The sequence below is a fragment of the Vombatus ursinus genome, unplaced genomic scaffold (assembly GCF_900497805.2).
Source record: "Vombatus ursinus unplaced genomic scaffold, bare-nosed wombat genome assembly UNPS02014798.1, whole genome shotgun sequence".
Lineage (NCBI taxonomy): Eukaryota > Metazoa > Chordata > Mammalia > Diprotodontia > Vombatidae > Vombatus > Vombatus ursinus.
The window spans coordinates 12784283-12798317 of record NW_020954576.1 but is presented as its reverse complement, the minus strand read 5'-3'; the positions used below and the strand labels follow the sequence as shown (position 1 = coordinate 12798317).

The following is a 14035-nucleotide window of genomic DNA, read 5'->3' as shown; positions in this document are numbered from 1 at the left end:
TATTTTTTGTCTAACATATGGTACTTTCATGTTAAAGCAGTAAGACACACAGATTCACTATGGTCTGAAAGATACAATGCTATAGGACATACTTCCTCAATAATATTTTGGGCATAATAGGATGGAAATCAATATTCTGTCCCATTTTATATACATAAAAAAAGTAAGTACTATAGAAGAGAAAATGAAGTAACTGCTGGACACTATTCTGCCACTACTGTAAAAGATGACTCTAAGGATGTTTCCAGTGTCTTTAAACTTTGGTTTACTTCACAAGGGTGTCTGCTGATGGGGCATCATAAAGCAATAGTATGCTAAGAGAGATTAGATATTATGGCAATTTATAGAATCACCAAATGCACTCATTGGTTGGACTGAAAATGTTATATAATTAGTAATATATGAACCTAGATAATGGATATTTTTTATAGAGTAAAGGTCTCAAGATATTTATTTGGACAGAACTTCAAACCTGTGTCAGGGAACTGGAAATTCATGGCAACAGGACATGCAGAAACTATTGGTAGTCGATAACTGCATCAAATGCAATGTATTTAACATGCTCACACATTAGGCCAAAAATCTCTTTAATTGAGTAAATATTGATTAGGCAATGTTTGTGGGTACTGCTGGCATTCTAAAACATAGATAAGGATATAAGATGAAGAAAAATAATTATGGCAAAAGAAAGTAATAGAGATAAATGGAACATGAAGAGAAAAGAAAAGCACTGAGGGTAGCATACAGTGCCATACTGCTCTGAGTTACCTATTTCAGTGCCAATGAACTCCAACAGTCGTGATGTGATTAAATTACTGTTGCCACTTCTCAAACTAGAATTTCTAATTATATCTACTTAAACAAAGCTCCCAGCATAACTGAAACTAGCTGACCTATTTATGCAATTTGAGATAACTTCTCTTAAAAAGAACATTAAAGTGAAAATTTCTTTGCCCATGAGCATAGTGTGTGACTTATGGTTTAAAAATCCATAGGCTTAAAAATACCATATAATGTGGTAGTCTTAAAAAAGCCAATGATGTATTCACTCTTTGATTTTATAAGTATTCGTAATCACTATCAGTTGATTAATGTGAAATATATTTATTTGCATGTGTCAAAAAGCTCAATCCTCATGACATCCCTCATGAGGTAGCAAAAATTTGTATTATGTCCAATTTTTAGACATGTATATTCAGAGTCACAGGAATTTTAAATTTTAATTCATGAGAAAAAGAGAGTAAGTGGTTATATAAGAACATATACTAAGTGTCATTTCCAGGTGATGTTTGCTATTTTCTAGAGCATTGGTTTTCAAAGTGTGGTCCAGGAACCCCTAGCATCCCTGTTACCCTTTCAAGGGGTAAATGAGTCCAAAACTAGTTTCAGAGTAATATTGATGTTTTATTTTTATTACAGCAAATATTTATAGATAAAGCCCATATAAACAAAAGCCCTTGGGGTGGGGGTCCTCATTAATTTTTATGAATGTAAAGTTGCTTGAGACCCAAAAAGTCTGAGAACCACTGTTCTAGAGCAGGGCTTCTTAAACTGTGAGTCATGACCCACAGTTTAAGAAGGATTGAAGGGGTGGTGAGTGGAAAAAGTTTAAGAAGCCCTGTTCTAGAGCATGTTAAACCTCCAAAAAAAAGCATTTTGGGTTTTATGGCCATCAAATTAGAGAATATAAGACTGTGCTATAGTACTTGCATTTCTGATTAATCAAAGCTACCTTCCAACATGGACAGCAACATGACCACCATATCCTTCTGAAGATCCATTAATTCTTTCAACAACTCAATTTGGCTGGAATCCTGTGAACATTAATATGATGCATTTAAAACTATATGAGAAAACTACACACACAGGACTAACACATTCTGTGTCACAGTGTTTGAACTATTATATTGGTGCAATACATAACAGCACTTTAATATATTAACATGTTGTTAAGTAGGACTGAGGGAAAATGTACTAGTCAGTCACGCTAAATTAACCATAGAGAAAACTAGAATTTCCATCACTCACATGAAGGGGAATTTTGCTAACACTGTTTAAGTGGAAACATTAAAGCTGAAAGGAGGAAAAGACTAACAAGTCATAGATTATATTATGATATATTAATATCGGTATTATTTTTAAAAGACCATCAAGATCATTTTGGTAATTAAGAACACTGTTGGACTCTAAAAATGTCAACCACTTACATAATTATGTAGAAACACTTGATTATTTAAAAATCTTCTTAATTGAAATTCATTTTGTGTTTTTTTCTGTCTGCCTTAATATGCTGTAGAGTCTTAATAAATCCTAGAAAATGCAATTATATTATTTCATCCATGAAGGAGTCGTATGCATGATGGGTGACATAGGCTCAAATATGTAACATAAATCTTAAAAATTATATAAATAACTGCATTTCACAAAGTAACTTAGAATTTGAAAGGTTATTACATTAAAAACAAGTTATTATAATTGCTAATTTCTCACCATCATATTTTTCATTTTCATAGCATATCCCTGATATCATATAATATATATGTATATATTGTACAAATATCTTTCTTATTCCAAACCCTATAATTGTTTTTCTTTGCATAGGGTATGATTCTAAATCACTTGAGCACTGTTATATAATGAAATAACAATATTTTGAATGATTCTAACTATAATGGAAAATTATATCCTCAGAAGTTGGTGCCTCAGTCTAAGTCAACTGCTAAGTTATATCATACATCAATAAAGCAAGGATCTGTGATTCCTTTAGTGTGCAAACTGCATACATATGGCAACCCATCTACAATTTATAATCTTACATAGATGTCTGAGGCCAAAGAGATTAAGTTGCCAAAGATAACATAGCTAGTAAGTTTTAGTAGTGGGACTTGAACGTGGTCTTTCTGACTCCAATTTAACACTCTATTCATTATGTCATGTTGCCTCATATAAAACATGAAAATAAAAATTCATTCTTATGAAAACATCTGTGATGAGATTTATGTTATGGCTATAAAATTTGCTCAAAATCATTCACACTTATTTGTATTTTAAAAACTAGTTTACTAAAATATCATTACTATGTACAGTAGTCAGATAAAAATTAAATTATTATTAAATGATTTTAAGTTTACTTTTATAGCTTAAGTCAAAGATGAATGCCCTAGAAGTATTTCACATCTCAAGATACAAATTAAGTATTATAATTATATTATAGGCTATCAAGATGTTACATCATCTTGTTAAAACTAAATATTTAGCAGGTTATTGTATTGCCATTTTATAGTTGTTTATCTATTTCTCTATATTCTAAAAACAAAATAAACAAAGGAGTCAGAAAACATGCCTTCTTTAACCTTTGCCCTCCAGTTACCTTTCAAAAAATGTGAAGTAGGAGCAGGCAAATCATTAGGATGTATTTATTTGCCCTTAGAGTTAATGTGTAATCTTTCTATGGATTTCCTAACATTAAATTTACTGGTAAAAATGGAATGACATCAGCCATGACCTGTTCATGACTCTATAAGAAAATTGTTTCCATTCTAGTGAAGCTAACAAGTTTAGTATGACCAGATTAGAAATTCTTTTTCAATAAGTAGAGAGAAGTTCTAGTGAGCATTTCTGAGGAAATGAGATCATGACACTTGAGAAATATATAGCATTTGGGGAATTCCATTTCAGAACTATTTCTACCAACTACGATATACTTCAGCGTGTCTACCCTCTTCAGTTCTGTAAAAGTTTATTACACAACTAGCACACAGATCTTTCATATCAAAAAAAAAAAAACCAACCAAAACCAAAATTCAAGAAGAAAACAAGAAATGATACAATATCAATGGAACGGTTAGATAAAAAGGCTGTTTGCATATTGGAAGCATGATTAAACTGAGAAGACTATTTTTTCAGCTGAGGATTCTGAAGGGTAATGGACAAAATACCTGGGACAACTTCATTTGCATATGGGCAAATACATGAAGAAAACCAACCACTGCATCCCAAAGCCTGCTATGCGCCAAACTCTGCTGATTTCCAGTGCATGGGCCCTATAACATAAACAGCAAAACAACAGCAGTGCAGGATTAAATGATAAACTGTATTCCATAGTAACAGATATTGAATTTGTGCACACGTGTGTGTAGTATATATGTATACATGCAAATGTGTGTGTGTGCTATAGAAAAGCATTCATGTGTCCTTAGGAGAAGAGACCCTTAATGAAAATTAGAACATAAACAATATTATATTTTAAGGTGATAAACATAGTTTTCTATATAAGACTTGATGAAACTAATTCATAACTGAGGTTCTCAAAGGTTTTCATGTTTTGCTCTCCCTTTAAAGTCAACCAATGAGTTAATAACTCAATGACAAAACAGAAGCATAAAGCCTTTGATTTTTATGCAGATTTGCTTTCATTCTCTTCACAGGAGGAAATATAAACCCATACTAATAAATAGTTACTACCATTTTGTTGAGAATCCAAAATGATTCTTAGGGATAGAGAAAATAATTTATGTCAATTATAGCATAAATAGCGATTCAGATAAGCTCTTCTTAGGGAAAAAAATTTTCATTAACATTTTCCCTTATTTCATAGCTGGCACTGTGTAACTAGTTTATATTTGAAAAGATTAATTTGATTTGATTAATTTCATAAACCAGAATATGATGCTATTAAAATGAAAAATTAGTTACGGGCATTGTGGTTTAATTTCTCATGCTTATTTTACATGAAATCAATAAATTATATAAAATGTTAAGAAAACTTTTACAGATGAAATATATGTACATACATATTGGACTATTAGTTGCAAGACACTGTGCTTTTCCTTTGTACAATGTAGACTAAATGATAAGTGCTTGTTATATTTAATTGAATTCATGATATATTGAATTATATTTCTTTATGTATACAAAGAAATATAATGTACATATTACATGTCGGTATACATATATGAAGTATATTTTGTTAGGTATATAAAGAAATATATTTCAGTATATTACTAATTCAAGTATATATATATATATATATATATATATATATATACACATGTATACACACACATACATACATATGCTTCGATACATCAAGGACATGTGATTTTACTGTTTTGGTGAATACTTTCCCTACTAACACTGATCATAACCTCTCAATGACAAAATCCTGCCAACTGCTTCTCTTAGAATCCCCAAGAGAGAAGTGGTCATAGGAAATGACTATACTATTTAAATAAAAGTAACAATAATCCCCAAATGACTACTGGACACCTTGAAGTAGATGTCCTGATCTTAAATAATGTATCTAAAATTCAACTTATTGTCTTTCTCTCAAAACCCTTCATTCTTTCTAACTTCCCTATTACCACTGAAGGCACTATCATCATTTAAGTCATCCAGGCTCATGCAGATACCATCCTCAACTCTTCACTTTCTCTTACCCCTCAGATATAATAAGCTGTTAAGTTCCCCTGTTCCTACCTTGGTATACCCTTTTATCTATTCTAACACTGCCATTAGCTGGTGCAGGCCCTCATGCCTAGACAACTACAACAGCCTTCTGGTTGGCCTTCCTGCCACAATTCTCTCTCCACTCTAGTCCATTTGACTCAGCTGTCAATTTCACATTCCTAAAGTGCAGGCCTGACTTTGACTTCCTATTCAAGAAACTTTAGTGGCTCCCTATTACGTCTAGGATCAGATATAAAATCCTTTGTTTGGCATTTTAAAGTTCCTTTATAACTTGACCATTTTCTACCTTTCAAGTCTTCTGATATCTTACTCCCTGTCTTTACACACAGCACTCCATTTTTCAACTCCATGCACTTCCTCCTCTTCATCTCTACCTTCTAGTTTCCTTGATTTCCTTCAAATCTCACCTTCTTCAAGAAGCCTTTTCCTGTTCTCCTTAATCACAGGGCTTTCCCTCTATTGTTTCCAATTTATCATGTATACATCTTGTTTGCATATAGTTGTTTGCATATTGTTTCTTCCATTAGAGTATGATCTCCTTGAGAGTAGGGATTGTTTTTGCCTTCATTAGTATCAGCAGCACTTACCATAGTGCCTGGCACAAACTGCTTGTTGATTTGATGATAATTTATATAGTACTTTATAATTTACAAAAAACCTTTTCCTCACAATAAAATTATGAGATAGTAAGAAGTATCATCATTATCCCCATATATGTATGTATGTATATATGTACATATGTATATATGTTGTATATATGTATATTTTTAAAAATTTATTTATTGCCCCACATCACAGAACTAGTGAGTCAAAGAGCTGGGACAAGCAGGGAAGAGTTTCTTTTATCTACATAATGACATAGTTAGATGGACAATTATTCTCTCCAAACGGACAAAAATATTGGCCTAGAATAAAACAGAAGGGAAGTCAACTGGATTGCCATTGAGAAATTGAAAAGTCCTTTTAATGACCCCAAAGTTTTTCCTGAAATAAAGGCCTATCTTTTTACTGCCAGTATTCAACAGTACTGCTGAATGTCTGCGAGCCATGGAACGATACAAACTCCAAAGAATTGAAGTAACTATCCCTCATTTGGGGAAACAGAGACACATGGTAGGTATAAGTAGGCTGTAATACATCATAAACATGGACTTTCTAATTTCTTTGGCTTTCCTTCATGCCTGGAATTCTCTCCCTCCTAATTTCTACCTCCTGACTTTTCTGATTTCCTTTAAATTCCATCTAAAAATCCCATCTTCTACAGGAAATCTTTTCCAGTACCTTTCAATTTGAGTGCTTTCCCTCTGTTGATTACATATTATCCCATATATAGCTTATTATACATAGTTGTTTACATGTTGCTTTCCCATTAGACTGTGACCTCCTTGAGAGCAGAGACTATCTTTTACTTTCCTTTGTATCACCTGTACTTAGCATGATGCCTGACTTACAGTAGACACTTAATAAAAATTTATTGACTCACTGAGAACCACAGGAAAAGATGTCATCATATTAATGTATGATCAAAAGAGATGGTGGTGAGATCAAGGGATAACTGTTGGACAACCTGTGTGCTCCATTGATATTCTTGTGATATCAAGTGAAAATAAAGAAGGATCCCAACATTTAATAGGCTGCCTGAGGAAAATATATGGAAGAATGTGGACGAGAGTTGTACAAGGATAAGCAGTCATGGTTGGGTTGTGAACTGCACTGTCGAAGGGAAATAGACACACTGATGAGAATGAAGATCTATTTCAGTATCTAAGTAATGAGAGTAAGTTTTTATGTCAAAAGACAGGAAATAAATGTCTTTGTATTTTAAAATGGTCTTTCTCTCATTTATTAAACTGGGAATTATGAGTTTACATACTTACTTTTTTCTCTTATGGATTTTGAACCTTTATAAATTTTTATTTTAGGATCTTTCTTATCATTAATAGTAATCAGAATGAAAACACATATGGAAAGTGTGATTAATCATACAATGCCAAGTCAAACTGTCAAGAACCCCAAATAAGCAAGATACTTTACAGAACAAGCATTGAACTAATGAGTTTTTATTTGCAGTTCTCATTTTAATTAATCAACTAAAATACTAATAAATTCTGCTTCAGCATATGATTCAAAAATGGAATTTTATTTCATTTATTGAAATTAAACATTTTAAATCTTATACAAATAACTGGAAAAAGGAATGAACAGCATCAAACCATGTAAGACATTATCTTATAGTTCTCAGACAGCGTTGAAAATTAAGTGAATTAAAATTTATATCCAATAACTATCAGAGATCTAGCGTTAGAAGGAACCTTAAAGGTCATCTCATCCAATCTCTCTCTTCCTTTTATATATGAAGCCCAGCTAGGTAAAGCTACATAGCTCACACATCAAATTCTCAAGGAATATTGCCTATCATAAAGGGGTCACATGAATTCAGCTTCTTCCCTTCCTATTATAAAAGTTCTAACCATCAAGGCATTGAGAAAACAAAAACAAAGAACGAAACAATCCTCATTTGCAAGAAGCTTAAATTCAAATGAGGGAGACAAAAAATACATATTTAAATATCTACAGCATAAAGTGAATAAATACACATACATTGTATAGATAAATAGATAGACATAGATAGATAGATAGACAGAGAGAGAATATTTAAATAAAAGGTAGTTTACAAGGGAGGACATTCTTTGGCAGTTGGGGAGGATCAGGAAAGGCTTCATGTCGAGGCAGTGCTTGAGCTTCATCTTAAAGGGAGAGAAGTACTCTTCCCAGCAAGGGGAAGGTCAGTAAAAAGGTATCCATATATATCCATATATGGGAGACTGAGTGTCTTGAGTGAGGAGTAGAGAAAGATACTTTAACTAGGTCAAAGAGTGCGGAAGGTAGTAGTAATGTATAATGTGTCTGGAAAGACAGGTTGGGGCCAGGCTGTGAAGAGCTCTACAAGTTAAACAGAGGAGTCTGTATTTTATCCTAGAGTGAATGGGGAACCACTGAAGATGACTGAGTAGTGGATTCACAAGATCAGATCGACACTTAAGGAAAACAACTTTAGCAGCAATGTGTAGGATGGCCTGGAGAGGAGAGAGACTAGTGGCAGAGAAGGACAAATGAAGAAAAAGTGGTTAAAGAAGAGCACTTTATAAATATTATTTCATTTTAACCTTATAACATCCATGGGAGGTGTTATTATCATCCCCGTTTTAAAGATGAAGAAATTAAGGCAGACAGAAGTTAAGTGATCTGTTAAGGGTCATACAGCTCATGTCTGAGGGCACATTAGAACTCTCTCTTCTCCCAAACTTCCCTATTTCTGTTGAAGGTGTCACCATCCTTCCAGTCTCTGAGTTTCATGACAACGGCACTATCCTGAACTCCTTACTCTCCCCCTCCCCCACACAGCCAATAAGTTAAAGATTTTACCATTTCTATCTCTACAATATCTTTTGCATCTGACCATCTCTCTCTGCTCATACAGCTTCTTCCTTAGGTCAGGCTCTCATCAGCTCTCGCCTAGCATATTACAAATGCCTCTTAATTGTTCTTCTTGATTCAAGTCTTGTTCATGTCAGTCCATACACGACACACCTGCCAAAGTGACTTATCTTAAGCAGAGATCTGACAGATCAAATCCAGGGGCTCTCAATTACTCAAATAATATATTAATCTTCTGTTTAGCTTTTAAATTCCTTCACAGTCTGACCCCTGCCTGTATTCACAGCCTCACTAGACATTACTACCTCATTCACACTCTTTGATCCAGCCAAAAAAGGCCTTCTCTAGGTTCCATATCTCATCTTTCATACCTTTATACTGATTGTCCCACATGCATGGAATGCGCCTCTGCCAAAGGACTACTCTCTATATGAAGTTTTTCCTGATCCCCCAAAGTGCTAGTGCCCTCCTTGCTAAACTAACTTGTATTTAACAGATATGTGTGCATACACATATATACATATATGTGTTTATATATGTATACACATAATACACACATGTGAATATGTGCATATATGCATGTATATATGGCACCTTCAATGTCAGTGCAATTTTAAACTATTAAAGTTTTATTTATTCTAGATATGTATGAAAATATTTGTCTATACATGTATATACATATATACATACACATATATTTGTTGTCCTCTCCATTCAAATATAATTTCTTGGGCAAGTAGAGATCAGTTTATTCTATACATTTATGTCTCACAGCATTTAACACAGTCTCTGGCACCTAGAAGCACTTAATAAATGCTTGTCGCTTGACTGACTGATTGAGAACTATCAGCCAAGATAATGTAAAAAGAGATGATGAAACTAGTATATATAGTATATACAATTAAATAGGTGCTTTGAAGCACTAATTCAGGAACTTTTAAATGAATTAGACTATTAATAAAGCAATTATTTTTACTGTTTTGTTTTTTTTTTTTTGCTTGTCAGAACATCTCTATGTAGGTAAGATACACGATTCATGGTTCACATAATATGAAGTGCAAAATGTAGTCCTCCAAAGAACAAAATACAATGCATCATACTTCCTTATATTTTATGTCAGAAATACACTTACCTGGATATATTCTGTAAGAGTATTAAAGACCTGTTTTGCCACCTGAATGGCTTTGGAAAAATTTCGTTGTCCTTGTTCATCAATCACATCTTTCCCAGAGTAATACCAGTAAAAATCACTAATTGATTCCTACAAAATGGAGGAAATATTATTAAAGTTATCACTTTCCCAATGATCCTTAAAAAGTACATCAAACTTAAATAATACAATGCAAGGGTAAATCAAAAATATTTTCTGAAGAAAAGGTCTTACTGTGTTATGTCCTTCAATAGTCCAAAATGTTATTTAGCAACTCCTTCTCTAGATAACAGCCCAATAAGGAGAAGTAAAGAAATGTGGAAACTACCTTTAAAATTACTTTTTATGTAACTGTTAAATTCTACAAACACATTTTCATAGACTTAATGGAACTGATAAATATGCAATCATAAAGAAATATCTGATGCTATATATGTGAACCATGGTGGTACAACAAAGACAATCAAGTAACAGAATTTTTTTCATACAGATATCATCTTTCTTCCACCTCCAAAATAAATCCAGCATGAATCATATAGAATAAGATGTTCACTGTTTCTCTTTTTAATTTGAGGTGATTGTTAGGATGTGTTATAATACCAACAACAAAAGTGACACCAACGAAAACTAGATTGATCTATACCCAATAAGATATTTAAAACAATAAATTATATCATAGGAAGAATTTTAACTGGTTATTTAATGAGACAATTTTGCCTTACATAAGGGATAATATAAAATTATGTATATATTTACTGTAATACCTTTTATGCACTTAATTCAGAAATTAAACTTATTTTTTCTCATTATGTTGTGATTAAAGATGCATCAAGCTTTGATATAGAAAAAAAAGAAAAGTAGGAAAAATGGAATTGAAGGTTTTTTAATAATGTCATTTATTTTTTCTATAAAGTCAGGGAAATAAACTATCTGTTTGAGGACCACGATTATTACAGAGTTGGACAATGTTTTAGAATTCATTAGTTTGTCAAGGCACTGGGCTACAACAATGTCTAGCTCTGGAGCTATGATCCTGTAATGCTATAGTACAGAGTGTGGGATTTGGAGTCAGAAGACTTAGTTTCAAATCCTGGCTCTGCCATTTACTCTCTGTTGTACTGTAGGCAAGTGATTTAATTTCTCTGGGCCTCAGTTTCCTTGTCTGAAATGAAAATTTGGATTATATCACCTTTAATGTTCCTGTCAGTTCTCAAGTTATGATTCCCTATAGATTTGCAAAATTTCTTATTAATTAATTAATTATTCTTTTGGGTGAGGTAACTAGGGTTAAGTGATTTGCCCAGGGTCACATAGCTAGTAAGTGTCAAGTGTCTGAGGTCGGATTTGAACTCAGGTCCTCTTGACCACAAGGCCAGAGCTTTATCCAGCCATCTAGCTGCCCCAAAATTTCATATTAATTAAGATGTTGGTGATTGGTTTCAAAGAGTCAATTTGTAATTTTAAACTAACCTAATAGTTGAATGGCATGAACAACCTTAAACTACAAACTGTAACCTGAAGATGAGTAATTGTGGAAGTTTCAAGCACTTTTTTCAAAAATTTTCCCCCATTCAGTATGGTAAAGAATTGACCATAGTCTTTAGGGAATCTGCAAAAAAGAAATCAACTACAAATGCCTCTGGGAAAAGTGAAGGAATGAACATGGGTCCAGAAAATAAACAAAACAAAATAGAAAGCTAGGAAACAAGGGAGTAGAGAACTGGGAAAAGGTAATGGTGATTCAACACCATGAACTGACACAAGCATTACTTTTAGTTTTGGAGGCTGGGGAATTAAAAACATAATATTCAGAATACTTCTATTTGGTTAAAAATCAAAACACAGTTAAAAACACGTCATAGCTCAGGGTTTGCTAGAGTGTTAAAACTCTTTTGATCACTTCAGTTGCTAGTAGGACAGAAGGTATGGTACCTGAACTCTTAGTAGGTAGTCCACTGTGGAGATGATTATATTAACAGTTGTATTATTACCAGTCTGAGTTCTCAGATAATTCTGAAAATCTACATGAATTAAAAGAAAGAAGAAAGTCATCGTGCTAGCTCAAATTCAAAGTATAGTTGTTAAAATAAATGTACATTTAAAGGACATTTATTCTTCCCCTTAATTATCTAACATAAAATTGTGAGGTATGAAAGTCTAGTATCCTGTGCTTTTTTAATTTTTAAAATTCAATTCTTATATACTTCATAATTCATAAATATTCATAAATACCATATTTCTAAGTGTGCCACAGAATACAAATAACTTTGAAAATGTTTTATGCTGAGAAAAAAAGTTACCCATATTTTCTTTTTCCTAAGAGAACTATGACTAGGTGGTCTACCATACGTTTCCACATCATGTGTAGGAATTTAGGAATCTAATCATTAAGCCTTCATGAAACCTAGAAAATTCTTAACAATGTAGTACAGCAGAAAAAGAAAAAAAACCCTCTATTCAAGTCCAAATTCTACTACTTACTATGTGACTTTAAACAAGTTACTTGACCATTCTGTCTTAGTTTCTTCCTTAGTAAAATGAAAATATGTATTACCTATCTCAGTGGATGGTTGTGATGATCAAATGAAATAATAGATTTGAAAGCCCTTTGATAAAGTATATAGTGATTTATAATTATAAAGTAATAAGGAAACACCCTGTAAACCTTAACTAGGTCAATGTGAGCTATCACTGCCATTTCTGGGACCAAAGAAAATACATTTCTCGCTACCATCTCTTGATCTGAATGGCTGAAACATGGCTCACAAACCTGAGTTATGTCCTTCACAAAGCAATTGCAGGAAGCGGAAGAGGTCACAGGTGAATTCATCATCCTGTAGTACCTTCTCTCCTGCAGAAAGGCCATATGGATGAAACATTACTAATCACTCTCAACCCTTTCCCATACTTCCTCCCCAGCTGCAACCCCACAGAACCTGCAAGTTGATCTAACATTGTTCTGAGCCAAAAATAATTGCAAATCATAGCATCACTTCTATCTGAAGCTCATGAGGGCATGTGCTTGTCAGATAGATGCCATTTCCCTTTGGTAAAAAACATTTACACTTCAAATACCCAAATTTATTTCTGTTAAATGTAGCAGCATGAGCTTGGCAACATTTTTAAAACAACTTTATTGGTTTATTTGCACTTGTGATTTGGGAGTACGTTTTTGGCTTGTTTGGGCATGAACTCTGTATAACCTACAATGTTTAATGTAGATCCAAATCATTTTTCATGTGAGAAAATGAATTATTACCAATTTCTTCCAAATGAGACATTAAAAAAGGCTTCTTTTGTAGAATGACAGTTTCTAGGAAATTTCTCATTCCACTTTGCATGATCCTATTAAATATTTGCCTACAGACAATAATAGGTCAAGGAATGCTTAAGAAGAGCTGACATAGCAAAAGTAACTAGTTTAAGAAGTTCTACTTCAAAGCTCTTGGGGAACTAGTAAATGGACATTTTCAAATTCAGTAGTTTATAGAACTAGAATTAAAATTTAAAATAAAGGTAGTGCAAACTAGAAATCAGATGAACTAACTCTAGGCAGAAACATCCTGTAGCCACAGAAGACACATTTTTACAATAAGGAGATTAACGATATTCATGAGCAAGAGAAATTCAGATTTTCTTATCAGTTAATTTAATCCCTCTGAATACTGTTTATTTTTCTCGATAAGAGAAACATGCAAATAAAAAACAATAATGAATGTGAGAAAAATCTTTTTGACTGTGGATATGTCCCAGAATCTGAGATTCATAGCAACATAGTATGATGAAAAGTACATTTTAAGTAAATAAAAGCAACTGTGTATTTTTTTTTAGATTATAGATACTCATATATAAAATAAAGCTCATGGAATATGGGAATAAGCAAATTGCTCTTGTTAAAAAGCCTCCTGTGAGTTAATCCCACAAATGAAGAAGTCATTTGGGGATGAGGGATGGCAGTGATTTAGAGTCTTAAGTGTG

At 33.0% G+C, this 14035-nt stretch overlaps 1 protein-coding gene across 1 annotated transcript in view; it reads right to left on the bottom strand.

Moving 5' to 3' along the window:
• The window catches only part of LOC114050041 (ryanodine receptor 2), an 811539-nt gene that overhangs the window by 69456 nt on the left and 728048 nt on the right, over positions 1–14035 (bottom strand). The window contains exons 86-90 of the mRNA XM_027871576.1: positions 12828–12908; positions 11990–12078; positions 10040–10168; positions 3939–4043; positions 1733–1814 (exon numbers count right to left, since the gene is read on the bottom strand). Coding sequence (XP_027727377.1) covers positions 1733–1814; positions 3939–4043; positions 10040–10168; positions 11990–12078; positions 12828–12908 — 486 coding nt within the window. The remainder of the gene's footprint in view (positions 1–1732; positions 1815–3938; positions 4044–10039; positions 10169–11989; positions 12079–12827; positions 12909–14035) is intronic.